At 43.7% G+C, this 16965-nt stretch overlaps 1 protein-coding gene across 1 annotated transcript in view; it reads right to left on the bottom strand.

Annotated features, from left to right (window-relative positions):
• Epb41l5 (erythrocyte membrane protein band 4.1 like 5) overlaps window positions 1-16965 on the bottom strand; it is a 118257-nt gene that overhangs the window by 33419 nt on the left and 67873 nt on the right. Inside the window, exon 17 of the mRNA XM_059280230.1 lies at window positions 7899-8062. Within this exon, the coding sequence (XP_059136213.1) occupies window positions 7899-8062 (164 nt within the window). The remainder of the gene's footprint in view (window positions 1-7898; window positions 8063-16965) is intronic.

Here is a 16965-nt window from a genome sequence, read left to right as displayed (position 1 = left end):
CTGAGGGTCTTAAATTATGTCAACAGGGATCAGAATCACAGATGCCTGATCTCAGCCATCACTATGCTGAGGTGGGACAAAACGGTGCCAAGGTAACTTTCTCCTTCCCAGTCTCTCCAGGTGCTCTCAGAGCAACAGTACCACATACGGGCACAAAGCACATCTCCCCATTCCATCTGCTTCATTAACAGGCTCCTCGGCCAGCAACAGCGTGTACCTTGGAGCTGTACAGAGGTCAAAATGAGATCACAATGACACTGTTCGGTGTTCACAATTACAGTTGTGGTGAGATACACGGACTCCCCTTCCTCAGGGTAAGAACATGGAATCAATGTCTTCCCTGAGTGTTTGCTTTGCTTTTCGGGGACTCCACACCTAGGCCACACAGACTGCCTCCTGCTCTGTCCATGTTAACCTAACATAGGTGTTTTTTTGGTTTTAAAGAAATGGAGGTGAGAGTCTCCACTTAGTCTGTGGAATGTGTGGGTCCCACACAGACTTGAGCCCCAATGGGAGATGGGCTCATTTTTTCATAGACTGAACTCACCACAGTAGAAAGTAACCACATGGCTTTGTCACTGTCAAGATGATGGAGACAATGTTACCATCTTGGCCAAGACAGTGAAGGTCATATGACTTTACTACAATCTTGGTTAATGCAACCACTGGAAAACCACAATGGTACCACCTCTAAAACCTCCCAGTACCTACCATTGGACATTGCCCCGATTCCATAACAGCAGTTAGGGTACAGGCATGAAAGAATAATGAGACCCGGAGGAACAAACAGGCTAGACAGTTTAGGGTAAGAATATGCCCCTCTCTCCAGGTAACCAGTTTCTTGGCTGAAAGCCAGAAACGTTTTTTGGGCTCATAGGAGCTTCATCCTTTCCAGAGACTAGTGATGCCAGATATGTTTGGCATCTAATCTGGTTTCTAAATAATTCAGGGTTACCTCTTTAGAGAGGATAATGTTAGAAAAGGTAAATGTTCATTAAAAGAAAACTTCTAGTCAAAATACTATGATAAAATCTCTGACCTAACATTCAAGTTGATCCAGGTCAACTTCGTGGCCAAGGACCACTCTTAGGAAGGTGGCTTACCTTAAGCCCTGCTAGCAAATCCCTTGTGTATTAGGGACCTTGTCCAGAGATTCATCAGACCACTCTCAACCAACACTTCCCAGTCACTTTTAACAATAATTTGTTACTAGAGACTTCAGAAGGTCAGTGTATGCTGGCTGAGTTTAAAAAAATGTACAATGGGGGTGTACGTCAGAAAGTCTTTTCTTTCAAAGACAGGTAACCACCCAGAGCCAGTATTGTACAAACCTCCCCACCTTGTGAAACTTTTGCATACATGCCTGTTAGCCTGACCCTGGATGCCAAACGTTCCTGAGACCTGACTCTCTCACACCTCTCCCGTATACAGCATTTAGGAACTAGCCAATAGTGTCAGTCTCTAAGGGCGGGCTTCCACCAGTGGGTGACAGTGACCGCATTGTGATGGGACCGACACCGAGTGACCTCCCACCTGGTGTACTTCCTTGCTGGGTTGAACACCTCTGAAAAGGCCATGTTGCTGAGCTAGGTTGTCTTGTTCATGTGTCTCTCTGTGTGATGCCAGGAGTATTCTTTTCCAAATTACTTCACGTAATTCTTCATTTTCATACTATAACCATTATAAAATACAGAGTACATGGACAGGAAGACAGAGACTATCAAGTTGGGCACAGGAATATATGCTTGCATTCCCAAGACCTTGGAGGCTGGGGCAAGTGGATCACTCCAAGTGACCCCAAGGCCAGCCTAAAATCCATAGCATGTTCTAGGCGAGCCTGGGCTATACACTGAGACCTTGTGTCAAAACAAAACAAGACCAAATAGACTTTCGCTCTCTAAACAATTTTGTATGTGTGTATGGTGTAAGTGCGTGTATGTGTTTGTGTGTCCGAGAGGATGTGTAGTACAGAGACTAGAAGTCAATGTCAGGTGTCTTCCTCTAACACTTTTCTTTTAATGTGAGGCAGGGTTTCTCTCTGGAGCTCATCGATCTAGCTAGGTGGGCTAAGGGGATCCTCTTGTCTCTGCCTTCCCCTCTGCCCTGCTGGGGTCATAGACATGTGCTGCCATGCCTGGATTGTAGGTGGGTGCTGGGCATCTGAACTTCAGACTCTCATGATTCTGTGGCATGCACTTTACCAGTGGAGCCATCTCCCCAACCCCAGGACTTCGCTCTTAATATAAAAGTGCTCTAACTAGTCTCACTGACTGACTGAAAAAATGGTATAAATAGGAACCAAGTTACAATAATTAATGAGATTCCTATGCTTCTACCACCAATTCTACAGCACTCAAGCCCTTCTTGAATCCTTTATATAATGAGAAACACACTACCTCTTAGGTATCTATATCTAGGGTATGGCAGAAGGAACTTAAAATATTTTCCTTATAACTGATATAAAATTTGCTTTACTACATTTGTAATTTGCTCCGCTAAGATTCAACAGTAAAGCACTACAAATAAATAACTTCATATACAACTTCAAAGTATACAGAGAATTATCATATCTCAACCTTTCGAAAACAGATTTTATTTTTATTACTGTATGCACATGATGTATGTGCAGGGGAAAGCATGTGATGCCACCCTGGCTGTGTGGAGGTCAAGGGGACAGTTCTGTTGAGTTGGCTCTCTTCTTCTACCTTCATGTGAGTTCCTGGAATCAAACTCGTATCAGATTTGTGCAACAAGCACTTCCCTGGCTGAGCCATCCTACTAGACCCTCATTTGATAATTTATAGGGACCCCTACTCCATTATACCATGTCATCCTAACCTAATACAATTTGCTAACAATTACATACTTAATAATTGTTTGGTAATACAAGATTATTATGGCACTGAAGGCACAATTAAACTTTTAAAATTTATATAACATAAAATGGAATGTAAATAAAATCAATATTCCCATCTCCATAAAGATGTAGAACACAGTCCTTTATGTCAAGCAGTCATTGTATTCATGAGATTGATTGTGCCTGTATGAGTCGATCATGGTCAGTCTGGTGGACTGCTGACATTCCCCAATAGAGGGGGAGGTGGGCCACTGGATCCTCACCTGAGGATCCAGCCACCCTTCCTAGCCATTTGGATGCATTTTATCCTAACTGCACATGGGCTGGGGAGAAAGTATCTGGAAGAGGGGCTAGAGTATACAGGCTGGGCAAGACTAACTAACAGGGATCCATTGACATGCTGTTTGGGAGCTCTCAGCCATGCTGGGTGCGGACCTTCCAGTGCAGCTGCTTTGGGGTCACCAACAGTCACCTGGAACTTCTCACTCACACTCTGAAAGTAAGCCCAATCAACTTGCTGTTGCCCAGGGTGAACTCTGGTGGAATCATACTTCGGTTTGTCCTGGGGACCTTATGAGGAGGGATTAGATTGTGTTCACATCTCCCCCAGGAGGAATTCTCCTAACAGCAGGCTATTTTCACTCTGATCCTAGAAGTACTTTGCTTTAAGGCAGTCCTGCCTCTGGCAGGATCTAGATTTGATGGCTTTGGTTTGTTATCTTGTATCTTTTTTAAGTTAAGGAAGAACAACCATTTCTAACAGAAGGTAGAGTCCAGGGCAAGGTCATCAAAATTTAAATATATAAAAGAAATTATGACAGAGGAAACACTAATATCTGACAAACAGAAATGGAGAATTTTTTTGAAGATTTATTTTTGATTTATGTGTATTTAATTATGTGTTTGTGTGTGGGTAGATGCGTATGCATGCAGATTGCCTCTGGAGGCAGAGTTGATATAGGCCCCTGGAGCTAGAGTTTCAGGCTACTGTGAGCCCTGCAATGTGGGTGCTGAGAACCAAAGTCAGATCCTCTGCAAGAGCATCTGTGCACATGACCTCTAAGCCATCTCTCTCCAGCTTTGTGAAGAATGTCCAATGACTTACTGCCTTTAAAAAAACTAAATGATATTGAAAGGGAAAAAATTAATACTCATCTTGAGAGACACCCTCCACCCCCACCCCTGGCCTAAAGGTATTTGCTGACCAGCAGTTTTTGAAGTGATCAGAAGTTGAACTTATAAGGCTGGGACAATAAATCTATATATCCTGGACTTGGCAAAACAAGATATGGGGAGTAATGGGCTCAACTGACCAGAAGTTGAACTCGGGGTAGAGTAGGACTGGAATAATAAATCTGAATGTATCTATCCTGGGTTCAACAAAAGCAGGACACAGGGAGTAAAAATTTATGTCTCTGTAGATACCCTGAATCCTGTTAGCCATCAGTAACCTCATGGTTATAGTTCAGCCAGTAACTTCAAAGAACTACCTCACCTCTAGCCCCCTCGTCCAATCTCAAGCTGCATGTAAACCTTTCCTATATAAACCCCTTCAAGTGAGTGCTCGGGGCTGTTGTACTCCATCCGCTGTGTCCGATGTTGGATGCGGACCAAGCCCGAGCTTGCTTATTATCAATAAACCCCTTTGTGTTTTGCATCAGATATTGGCTCTGTGGTGGTCTTGCTTGGGGGTCTTGCGATGCGGGCACAACAATATTACTTCAAAATTACCAGCATAATAATTTAGTTACCTCTTGTTGTGCAGTTTAAACAATGCCACAGCGTGCTAAAAGGGCTGCTTGGCAGGCTGTCTGCAGTGCTTGCCTAGGACCTCATCTGCACCACCAGCGTACTTTACATGCTCTCTCTGTGACCCAGAGCCCTGATCTTTCTCCCACTCATTCTCAATGACTAGATGTCACTGTCATGCTCTAAAGACGTCAGGCGGCAGAGCACTCACACTTTCTGTGAGTTCCTTAAAGATGGCATCTAATTTTACCTATAACACAACTAAAACTGGCAAGAACCAAAACACATAACCATAAACACAAGCTGCCTGAAAATGAACCCTATTACACTGAGCTGCAATAGGAAACTCCTGTTTAAAACAATTTAAGCTTTCCAATCAAACCAAGCTTGCAAATAAAACGAGCAGCTTACTTTTTCCTTTGTAGCCCCTGAAAAAAAAAAAAAAAAAAAGGAAAGCAGCATTCATTCTGCAGTCTTTCTTCTCGGCAACTAGGCAGTAATAGCAAAATATCTTCTATGAGCTGAAAGATGCTGAAGACAAAACATCCCTCAACCTTGGACCCAGGAGATCTTTAAGGATTTTCAGAGACAGGGTCTTATTATTTACAGCTAGGCTGGCCTGAAACTCATGATCTTTGTACCCCATTATCTTCTTAATTTATACTCAAAGAACAAATAAAAACCCAGAATGAACAACTGTAAATTTATAATCACTCATGATATTATAAATGTTATATCATCTTGACTTGGAGTACAGCTGATAATATCAGGTCATGTTATCTTAAACTTTCCCAGGCATTCTCCTTAAATCAAAAGGCAAGAGGATGAAAGTATTCTCAACTAAGCTATTAGGTACAACATTTTTGGAGGAAGTGGTTTAAATATCTTGCTTTAAAAGGAGATGTAAGCTATTTCCAGATTCTGGCCATTATGAATAAAGCTGCTATGAACATAGTTGAGCAAGTGTCCTTGTGGTAGGATGGCGCATCCTTTGGGTACATGCCCAAGAATAGTATAGTTGGGTCTTGGGGCAGATTGAGTCCCAATTTTCTGAGAAACTACCATATTGATTTCCAAAGTGGCTTTACAAGTTTGCACCCCCAGCAATATTGGAGGAATGTTCCCCTTGCTCCACATCCTCTCCAGCATGAGCTGTCACTTGTGGTTTTGATCTTAGCTATTCTGACAGGTGTAAGATGGAATCTCGGAGTCATTTTGATTTGCATTTCCCTGATGGCTAAGGATGCTGAACATTTCTTTAAGTGTTTCTCAGCCATTTGAGATTCTTCTGTTGAGGATTCTGTTTAGATCTGTACCCCATTTTTAAACTGGATTATTTGGTATTTTGATGCCTAGTTTCTTGAGTTCTTTATATATTTTGGATATCAGCCCTCTGTCAAATGTGGAGTTGGTAAAGATCTTTTCCCATTCTGTAGGCTGTCATTTTGTCCTATTGATGATGTCCTTTGCTTTACAGAAGCTTTTGAGTTTCACGAGGTCCCATTTATTAATTGTCATTAATAGCCAGAAGCTGGAAACAACTTAGATGTCCCTCAACTGAAGAATGGATAAAGAAAATGTTGTATGTTTACACAATGTAGTAGACAGAGATGTTAAAAACAATGACATCAGCCGGGTGGTGGTAGCGCACCCCTTTAATCCCAGCACTTGGGAGGCAGAGGCAGGTGGATCTCTGTGAGTTCGAGGCCAGCCTGGGCTAAAGAGTGAGTTCCAGGAAAGGTGCAAAGCTACACAGAGAAAGCCTGTCTCGAAAAACAAAACCAAACCAAAACAAACAAACAAACAAACAAACAAACAAACAAAAACGACATCCTGAAATTTGCAGGCAAGAAAACAGAACTAGAAAAAAAATCATCCTGAGTGAGGTAACCCAGACCCTGAAAGACAAACATGGTATGTACTCACTCATAAGTGGATATTAGCTGTAAAGGAGAACCATGCTACAGTCCACAGACCAAGAGAGTGTAGGTAACAAGGAGGACTCAAGGAGGGATGCCCAGATCTCCCTGGGAAGGGGAAATAGAAAAGAGGGATCAGGTGTGGGTGGGGAGAGTACTGAAAAAGATGACTGGAAAGGGGGGGAGGGCATTTCGGGGTGAGATAGAAACCTGTGCAAGGGAAACTCCCAAGAATCTACAAGGATGACCCCAGCTAAGACTCCTAGCAATAAAAGTTGCCTGGCCATCTCCAGTGACCAGACAAGACTTCCAGTGGAGGGATTGGGACACCAACCCAGCTACACAACCTTCGACCTACAGTCTCCCTCTGCCTATGGGATCTGCTGGGGTAAGGGTGGCACAGAGATTGTGGGAGTGGCCAACTAACTTGTTCAGCCTCAGACCCGTGCCATTAGAATTAGCCCACCCCTGACACTGTCTGGAACACCAGGACCCAGAGGCTGGATGGCCCAGAGACCTACGATAGAATCAAATATAACCGGAGGGAAAAAATATCAATGTAATGATTCCTAATGATATTCTGCTGTACTCATAGACTGGTGCCTTAGCCCAAGTGTCACCAGAGCAGACGCAGACCCACAGACAAACATTAGGCTGAGCTTGGGGAATCCTGCTAAAGAAAAGGAAGAAGGATTGTAGGAGCCAGAGGAGTCAAGGACATCACAAGAAAACCCATAGAATCAACTAACCTGGGCGCATAGGAGCTCACAGAGATTGAACTGACAACCAAGGAGACTGCATGGGAATGACTTAAGCTCTCTGCATATATGTGACAACTGTGTAGCTTGGTCCTCTTGTGGGACCCCTAACAGCAGGAGCAGGGGCTGTCTCCAATTCTTTTACAAGTTTTTGGGACCCTACTCCTCACACTGGGTCACCTTGCCCAGCCTTAATACATGGAGAGGAGGTTAGTCTTACTGCAACTTGATGTACCATGTTTTGCTGATATCCACGGGAGACCGGCCTTTTTCGGAATAGAAACTGAGGGTGAGTGGATTGGGGGATGGGGCGAGGGGAGGGAGGGACTGGGAGGAGAGGAGGGAAGAGAAACTGCCATCAGGATGAAAAATAAATAAAAAGGAGTTGTAATCAAAAGGTGTTGGGATTGGAGTTAGCTCATCAGGGAAGGGTGCTGGATTCGACCCTGAGGATGCGGACCTGAGTGTGGTCCTGGTACTGACACGGCGGAAGGAGAGAAGTGGTCCTCAAAGCTGCCTCCAATCTCCACATGCACAACAGTACACCCCACCAAATAAATGCACGAAACAAAAGTGTTGTAAATGTCACTGATAAGTCACACAACAGGTACTTACTCTCACATTCAACTTTGGGCTCCTCTAATTCATTTGGCCTGGTGGCCACATTAATGTCATCTGGTGCTGCGGATGTTTCCCAAGTATCTGATGTCCTTGTTACATCACCAGTGGTTGTTTCTAGTAAGTCTGGGCTATTTAGCAAATCAACACTCAGGGGCAAGCTGTAAAAGTAACAGAAAGTTTACTTAAACTAGTAAATTTATCATTAAGATAAATTAAATACAAACAAAAACAACGTTGGAAAAAATTAATCGTCAAGTTTTATTGAACTGTCTTTATTCACTTTTCAAAAATCTTTGGATATACTTTTTCCAGTCAAGATGGAGCAAAAGGGAATGGATTAGCTTCCAACCTGAGATAACCTGAAGATTCTCAAGACAACAACAACAACAACAACAACAACAACAACAAGGGGTAACAAAAGAGAATGATTCCGAGTCAAGAAACAAGAGGTGAACGCCTTGAGGACCCTGAGCGCACCCCGAGAGCACGTTCAGGCCACAGTGCAGAGGCAGGGCCAGGTGGTAGAACAGGGGGCCATCTCAGGTAACAGGATGAGATGAGAAGAGTCTGGGGAGACTAAATAACTAGAGATCTGTGAGCAACACCCGGGTTCCTAACGAGGACACCCGTGGTTGTGTCCTCGAGGGTGTCTGCAGGCCAGTTTACCAGAAGAGCAACACCCGGGTTCCTAACGAGGACACCCGTGGTTGAGTCCTCGAGGGTGTCTGCAGGCCAGTTTACCAGTTTACCAGAAGAGCAACACCTGGGGTGTGAGCAGCCCCAGACCACAGGCAGGCGCCCGGAATGAAGAAAGAGAGGAAAGGGGGGTTGGAGAGATGGTTTAGCAGGTAAAGCATGTCCCTTGCAGGCAGAAGGACATGAGTCTGGAGCCCCAGAACCCACATGAGGACAGATGCAGTAGGTGAAAATCCCAATGCTCCTACAAGGAAACACGAACCAGACACAGGAGCATCTCAGTGGCCAGCTAGCCTAGTGCAGTGATGAACAAGAGACCCAACCCAATGGGATGGGAAGTGAGGACCAGCACTGAAGCTGTCCTTGACCACACTCACACGCAAACGTGCACACAGATGAAAACGGAAGAAGGAGAAAGCCATCTCAGCACTGGGAGTCAGTCCCCTTTGTTCCTTGGTCAGCCACCATGGACCAAGCGGCTCCTGCCATCATGCTTTCGCCAGAGGATGGACCGCATTCCTCTGAACTGGACACCCAAATCAATCCTTTCCCCGTAATTTGCTTCTGTCACAAAAAAGGGAAAAGTAGCTGATACAAGATCAAAGGCTGAGTGCCACCCGAGCAAACAGGACAGAGTTCTGAAGGTAAGCAGGGGCATGAGTGCTAATAAAGGTGGCTTTTGCTAGAAAACCACCCTCAAGGCCTGGGAAAGAACTACTTGAAGGCATGAGAGGGAAGTCATGGTACTCAACACTGTTTCCACTGACACAGTGAAAACATAATTCACAGAGCACTGAGTACTCAGGAGCACGTTGTCTTTGTAGTGGAGAGCACTGACCCACAGAAGCACCTGTGTGTGTGTGACAGAGCCACCTAAGAAATCACAGAAATGAGCTCTGAGAGGCTCAAACTACCACCAGGTAAACCACATTTGAAAACAAGACTTCAAGGACAGCCAGATGATGTAGTAAGCAACAAAGTAGGACTCAGTGAGATTACTCAAAGGGGTCCAGCTATGCAGAGAAGCAGCAGAAAGCAAACTATCCGAGAAGAGACAACTACCACCTCAACTGAGTGAAATTTTTTTATATATATTTTTTAAATAATTTATTTAAATTTATTTTATGTGCACTGATGTAAAGACGGCAGATTCCCTGGAACTGGAGTTACAGACAGTTACAGAGCTGCTATGTGGTTGCTGGGAATTGAACCCGGGTCCTCTGGAAAAGCAGCCAGTGCTCTCAAGTCTGAGCCATCTCTCCAGCCCCAACTGGGTGAAACTTTTAGGCTTTGAGTTTATCACAACTGAAAACTTACTACAGCGCTACAGTGATCAAGACAGCGTAGTATCAGTGCAAGGACAATGCCAAGATTAATCTGGATTTTCAACCTGATGGAACCAAAGCACTTAGGAGATGAACCGAAAATGTGCACAGACCACTGAAGAGGGAGCCTGGCCTGAGTGAGCAGGTCACTTGGGGACAGTTCTGAAGGGAGGATCTTGTCCCGACCCTGACTGCTCCTGGCTGCTCATGGCGGGGAGGGTGTGAACTGCTCTGCTCTCCCCAGAACAATGAACTCATAACATCATGAATAAAGCACCTCTTTCCTTTTAAGTTATTCCAAGAGCTCTGCCGCAGCTACAGAAAGTTTGGGAAACTCCAGAATTCCTTTTATTTATACCTCATTTTTGCCAAGACAAATCAATGAGAGAAAAGATAATTTTTTCAGCAAACTGGACAAGTGTACCATCTTGGCTTAAAAAACATTGGTGTATGCATATGCATGTTTGAGTTTGTGCAGACATATTCCAAACTGTGAGGAGTAGGCATAGGTGTATGATTCTCACTGGAGAACAGGTGATCTCGGGCAACAGTCTTTACTTTCTACCTTGTTTGTAACAGGGTCTCTGGTTGGTTGCTACTGTAAAGGCCAGGCTAGCTGGCTCACGGGTGTCCAGTGTGGAGTCTCCTGTTGGTGCCTCCCATCCACCATCGGAGTGCTGGGCTCACAGAATACATGCTACGGTGTCCAGCTTTACGTGGATTCCGAACTCAGGTTCTCACACTTGTGGGGCAAGTACTTTACTCACACTGAACTATCTCCCCAGCTCTATCTGGGCTTTCTTTAATAAAAGATTTATTTATTTTTGTTTTATAAGTGTTTGCCTACATGTATGTATATGTACCATGTGTATGTCTGGTGTTCATGGAGGACAAACAGGGAGTCGGATCCCCTGGAACTGGAGTTACAGACAGGGCTTCCATGTGTGGTGCTGGGAACCCAAACTGGATTCTCTGCTCTGAACCATTGGGCCATCTCTCCAGAAGCCCCGCCTTGCTTTCCAAATTGTCTTCTACGACAACCTAAGGAGTGGCAAGGAAAAGGTAGACGGCACTGTGGTCCCTGTGGTAACTTCTACGAGCTTTGATTTTGATTTGGCAGGTGGATTCAATTCACAGAATTTCGTGTCTAAGCCATTTGGAAACCACCAGTGGAAAAGAATTTCAGGTCCGTTCTATTTCTACACACGGCAGTGATCTACAGACGCAAAGTACCCATCAGTCCACTTCATGCCTTCTCCTACTGACCCAACTGTTAACTCCCCTGACCTAAGTGTGAGTCAACATCACTCATGGGGGTCATTTTAAAAAGTAAAGAAACAAAAGTAAAAAAAAGAAAAAAAAAAAGCTGGTGGTGGGAAATGAAACAAAGGGTAGATGATTGACATTTGTTGAAGCTGGAACATTAGCCTATTGGGGCTCATATACCCTAACATATATTTCTGATATTTCCAACACAAATCTTTAAAAGTGAAATGGATATAAATATTTTGGACAAAAGGATATAAAAATTAGTGGAAGTTCATCTCCTACATCTTTAGCATGAATGCATGACAAGTTTTTTGGTTGTTTTGTTTTTGTTTTTTGAGACAGGTTTTCTCTGTGTAGCTTTGGAATCTGTCCTGGAACTCACTCTGTAGACCAGGCTGGCCTCGAACTCACAAGAGATCCTCCTGGCTCTGCCTCCCAAGGGCTGGGATTAAAGGTGTGTGCCCCCACCGCCTGGTGACAAAAGTATTTTAAAGTACATACAAAATCACAACACACATAAGGAACAAAAGGGGAGAACGATATAAATTTTTTGAGTGAAGCAGGTAAACAGTAAAGAAGGGACCACTGACTTTCCAGACTACACAACTGTAAAACCTAGCTGGGTACGGTGGCCCACACCTTTAGTCCCAGCACTCAGGAGGCAGAGGTGGGCAGATAGATATCTGTGAGTTTGAGGCCAGCCTCATCTATACTGTGAATCTGAAACTAGCCAGGGCTACAAAGTGAGATCTCCATCTCAAAAACAATACAAACCAATTTAAAATCCAATCTAATGGTAGGGGTAACTTAGGGGGAAACTGTCATCGCACAGAACTTTCTCTTTCTTCTCTTCTCCCTCGGCTGTTTTGTCTTTGTTGTTGAGACAAGTCAGCACTCTACAGGCCAGACTGGCCTCACACCCATTGATCTTTCTGCCTCAGCCTCTGAAGTGCTGGGCTTACAGGCTAGATCCCTGGTGCCTGGTCTTTCCACTGCTCATGGTGCCCACTGAAGCACAAAGAGCTGAGTGGATCGACTCTTCTACTTACCCATCTTTTATCACACACTCTTTTGAATGTTGTGTCTAACAGACCTTTGCTCAGCCCACAGTCACAAGTATTATACTTATTTTCTAGCTACGTTAAACTTAGGTCTGTTATTCAATTGCAACTCATTTTTTTTACATTATTTAAAAGAACGGTCTAATTTCACTATGTGTGTGGGCATACATGTGAATGCACGTTTGTGTAGAGGCTGTAGGTTAATGTTTATCCCCTTCCACCTAGTTTTTTAAGACAGGGTCTCTCACTAAACCAGGACCTCCCCAATTTGGCGAGACTGACTAGCTGGTGAGCTGTAGGAAGGATCCACCACTTCCCCCAACCCAGCCCCTCACAAAGCCATACCCACCCACCCCAGTGCCAGGGTCACAGATTCACACCAACATGTTCAGCTTTCCTGAGTTCCGAGGGCTGAACTCACAGACACTGAGCCACCTCCCAGCTGCAATTTCAGTCTCTGTGGATGGCTAGTTGACTCAACACCATGAACTCCATAAAAGCAAAGTCAGTGTGAGACTGGTGACATACACCTGCAATCCCACTCCTCAGGAGGCCAAGGCTGGAAGACCACACAGTGAGAGGCCAGCTTGGGTCACATACACAGAGAGACTCTGTCAAGAGACTGGAGCAGAAGGGAAGGAAAGGTTAACAAGCAGGCCTGACAATGCACACCTCTGATCCTAGTGCTTGAGAAGTGGAGACAAGAGAACTGGGAATTGAGCCCAGTCAGAGCTGCATGTCCCTCTACAATTAAACAACAATAAGAAAAATAACTAAATGAGCAGAAATTATTAAAGAAAAGGACAGATCAGCTTGATAGAAAAATAAAAATTTTGTGTTAAAAAAACCAAAATAAAATAATGAAATGAACTGAAAATATATTTGTAAATTACATCATATACAGAAAAAACCCCACTTAAAAACAGAGAAGAAAAAGGCTATCAGGCTGGTTTTTAAAGGGGGGAAGACTGTAAATAAGAAGAGACAGTTTAGAAGAAAAACGTGAGTAGTTCAGGAAGGAGACTTAAACGTTAACTGCGTTGAAGACATCCACCCTGACTCTTCATTGTGGTGTTAGCGTCACAGCTGATTTAATGTCCAAGCTCCCGGGTCACTGTCTGGGATGGAAGAACTCGGGGCTGAGCTCCACCTCCAGGTGAAATAACTGTACTTCACTGTACACCCAGTGCAGCTCAATAAAACTATAGGGAAAATTAAAACATCACTTCTTAATGCTCACAGCAGCAAAACCTCAACATCTGATAATGCCGTTCGGTCTGTAAGGGGCCAGACTCTGCTGCTCAGATGTAGAATCCAATGAAGCTGATTCCTGCACTATCTTAATGTATGCTGCAAGACAAGTCTCTGCCCACAGGGGCAGAGACGCCAGAAAGATGGACTCCCTTGACATAGACTAATTAAAACACTTTTACTATCAAACCAATAGTAGACTCACAGTTAGAAAACACCCAGACCTGATGGAAGTGTATGTGAAACACAGCGCTTGCTTATTCTCAGCCCACAAAAGGAGTCCTGGATGGAAACCAATGGGGCAGTGAGGTGCAAAGTGGTGTGCAGTGCAGCAGTTCTGAAGTCAACATATACAAGTGGAAAAGACGGAAGTCCCAAGACTGTTGGGAGCTAGATTCTCACCAATAAAGAAGGGACTAGGAAGGGGAAATCTGGGAAACCAAGAACCCCAAGGACTGGCTTTAGATTTATCAGCAGGAGTTTGTGACCTGCTGACTGAGTCCAGATGCAGTGCTGTCCACAGCAGTAATGAATAGACAGACCTACTGGTCAGACTGTGGTGTCTTAAAGAATGGCTGATGTCTAAGCTAACTGCAGAAGCTCTGGTAAGAAAGCACTAAAATATCTAGAGGACAAGTTAAGTGTGGCACAGGTGCAGTTTGACAGGGTTCCCCCAAGCTAAACCTGGAACAGTTTGCCATGGTAACTGCTGGGACCAACCAATAGGTTGAATAAAGGAGTTCATGAAGTCATGCCTAAGTTGACAGAGCGTTAAAAGTTCTTATTGTAGAATATCAACTTACCAGTTTAGAATGATACTTAGTCAATCATGATTTTGTCACCATCACAAATGATACCTTATTTTTACCATTAGGTTATATTAAAAATTTTTATCTTTTAAAATTAATTTTAATTGATTGATTGTGTGTGCCATGGAGCAGGTGTGGAGGTCCCTCCTTCCACCATTTGGATCCTGGGGACTGAACTCAGGTTGTTGGGCTTGGCAGCATGTGCCCTTACTGCATGATCTGGCTGGCCCTAGGTTCTATCATTTAGGGAGAAAGAATAATACAATGCACATGGTAAATTTATTACAAACACAGGTAACTTGAGGACATAAAACTTGATAGATACAAGCTGGGGAGATGGCTCAGTGGTTAGAACACTTGCTGCTCTTGCAGAGGATCTGGGTTCAATTCCCAGCATGCCCATGGTGGCTCATGACCATCAGTAACTCCAGTTCTAGGGGCTCTGACACTCTTCTGATTCTTCAGGCACCAGGCATGCATGTGGTGCACATACATGCACACTCATACACATAGAATCTTAAAAAAGAATGGCAAATGTATTAAAAAAAACTTGATATATATTACTTTTAACTATTATAATCAAGTAATCAAACACCAGTAATGAGACAAAACTGACATCAAGTGTTCTCTGGTCTGATGAATTGTAAACATATAGTTCTTATCAATAATGTATAACCTGGACTGAACAACGAAGAAACAATCAGGTTAATCTAAACTGTTCTGTGAAACAAATATAGTATTTCAGAACACAAATGTTAAAAAAAGGGCATGGTTAAGGAACCTTTAATAGATTACTAGAACCTTTAATAGATTAATAGACCCAAGAAACACAATAAACTTCTAAATATAATTTGGCATAGATCAAAGATATTGATACAAATAAAAGCACTGGGAAAAACAAGAAATCAGAATGTGGAAGTGACTATTATATAACAGTAGTTTCCTTTTATCATACTGTTTTGAATTTACTTTAAATTATGTGTATGTACGTCTCTGTGCAGATATGTGCATGTAAGTGTAGGTGCCCTCTGAGACTAGAAGTGTTGGATTCCCTGGAACTAGATACAGCAACTGTGACTCACCTGATCTGGGTGCTTAGATCAAGCTCACGTCCTCTGCAGGACTGGTACTCACTCTTAACCGCTGAGCCATCTCTCTAGCTCCTTCATTTTCTGAGTCTATGCAGTAACTGCCTCACAGATATGAAAAAGATGACTGTGTTTTCTCCTAAAACATACCCACTGAAGAATCCGCAGGTTAAAGCTCATAATATCTGCAAATTACTGTCAACGAATTCAGGGAGGGAACTGACTACAGGGCTCCCACGAAGCAGACTCTCCCCTGCACTAGGGGCAGGGTTCCTTGCTCAGCTCCTTCAGAACTCTTCTACCCCACTGTCCTCTTTGAGTAAGCGCTTCCCACCAGTTGTCATCCTGTCCTTTACTTTCCTCCCAATCTCAGAGGCCTCTGAACTGTTACTTTGCCTGCAACACTATTTTCTGTGGCTCACTCCTTATCTCAACTGAACCGTCTCTTCCAGTTCCACCTCTCACCCTGCAGTCACTCACAGAGACATTACCTTGTCTGCAAAGCTCCAACTTGAAAATCACTGTGTACCTGTCTACTGGTACATTAGCAGTCTTCTGCAAGAATGTGCCATTATGGTAGCAACTGTTAGGTCACTGTTCTACTTTTAGAATCTAGGATAGTACACATACAAAAATGTACGTAACAAGAAGCCACTGAATTCCCCGATTCCTGAGGACTGAACCCCGAGCCTTACGCATGCTAGGGAAAATACTCTACCGTTAAGCTGTATTCCCAGTCCTCTTTTTACTTTTGGAGACAGGATTTTGCTCAGCAGGCCATGAACTTGCAATCCTCCTGTCTCAGCCTCCCAAATAGCTCAGATAAAAGCCAAAGCCACCAGACTCAGTTATGAGTTACTAATTTTGATAGGTAATTAAATGGAAATACTATTTAGGCATGAGAAATACCCTGGTGAGATCTCAAAGGCTTGTTTCAGAATTACTGGAAATAGTACATTAAATACTTAGTGCTGGGGAAGAAAAAAGTTCTGGGACTATAGCCCGAGACATCACTCCTGGCTAGGACTTCTAAGGCTGCTATGACAGTTCATTCACAGGTTTTATTTTTTTTTAAATGTATAAATGTGTCTTCTATTCTCTTGGTTACTGGTATATAGGGTGTAGATGACCAAATTAAATGGTAACATTTACCATCTTCAGAACTGACAAATCTACTGGCTCACTGGCTGTGTAGCCTAGTCCACTGGGCAAGTTCTAGGTTGGTGACAATTTTTTTTAAAGGAATATGTTCATAAATATACATGGCTTGGTTAACTTTTTTAAAAGCTGGGACCAAAACTCAAGACACTTAACTGCTGCTTCCTGCCTCATCCTTCCCAGTACAGGGATGACAGGCATAAGCCATCAAGCTTGGCTTCTAAATGGTTGTGTGCGTGTATGTGTGTGTGTGTTTTAGCATGAGGAAGGAGGGGGGAAGGGGGAGAGAGGGAGGGGGAGAGAGAGCGAGAGCGAGAGTGAGAGAGAGAGAGAGAATCCCTTGTTCCTGCTGCTGTGCTGTGATTCTCCTGTCTCGGCCTCCCATCTCATGGGGAAGTGCTCAG

The sequence above is a fragment of the Peromyscus eremicus genome, chromosome 15 (genome assembly GCF_949786415.1).
Source record: "Peromyscus eremicus chromosome 15, PerEre_H2_v1, whole genome shotgun sequence".
Classification (NCBI taxonomy): domain Eukaryota; kingdom Metazoa; phylum Chordata; class Mammalia; order Rodentia; family Cricetidae; genus Peromyscus; species Peromyscus eremicus.
This window is presented reverse-complemented; position numbering and strand designations above follow the sequence as displayed.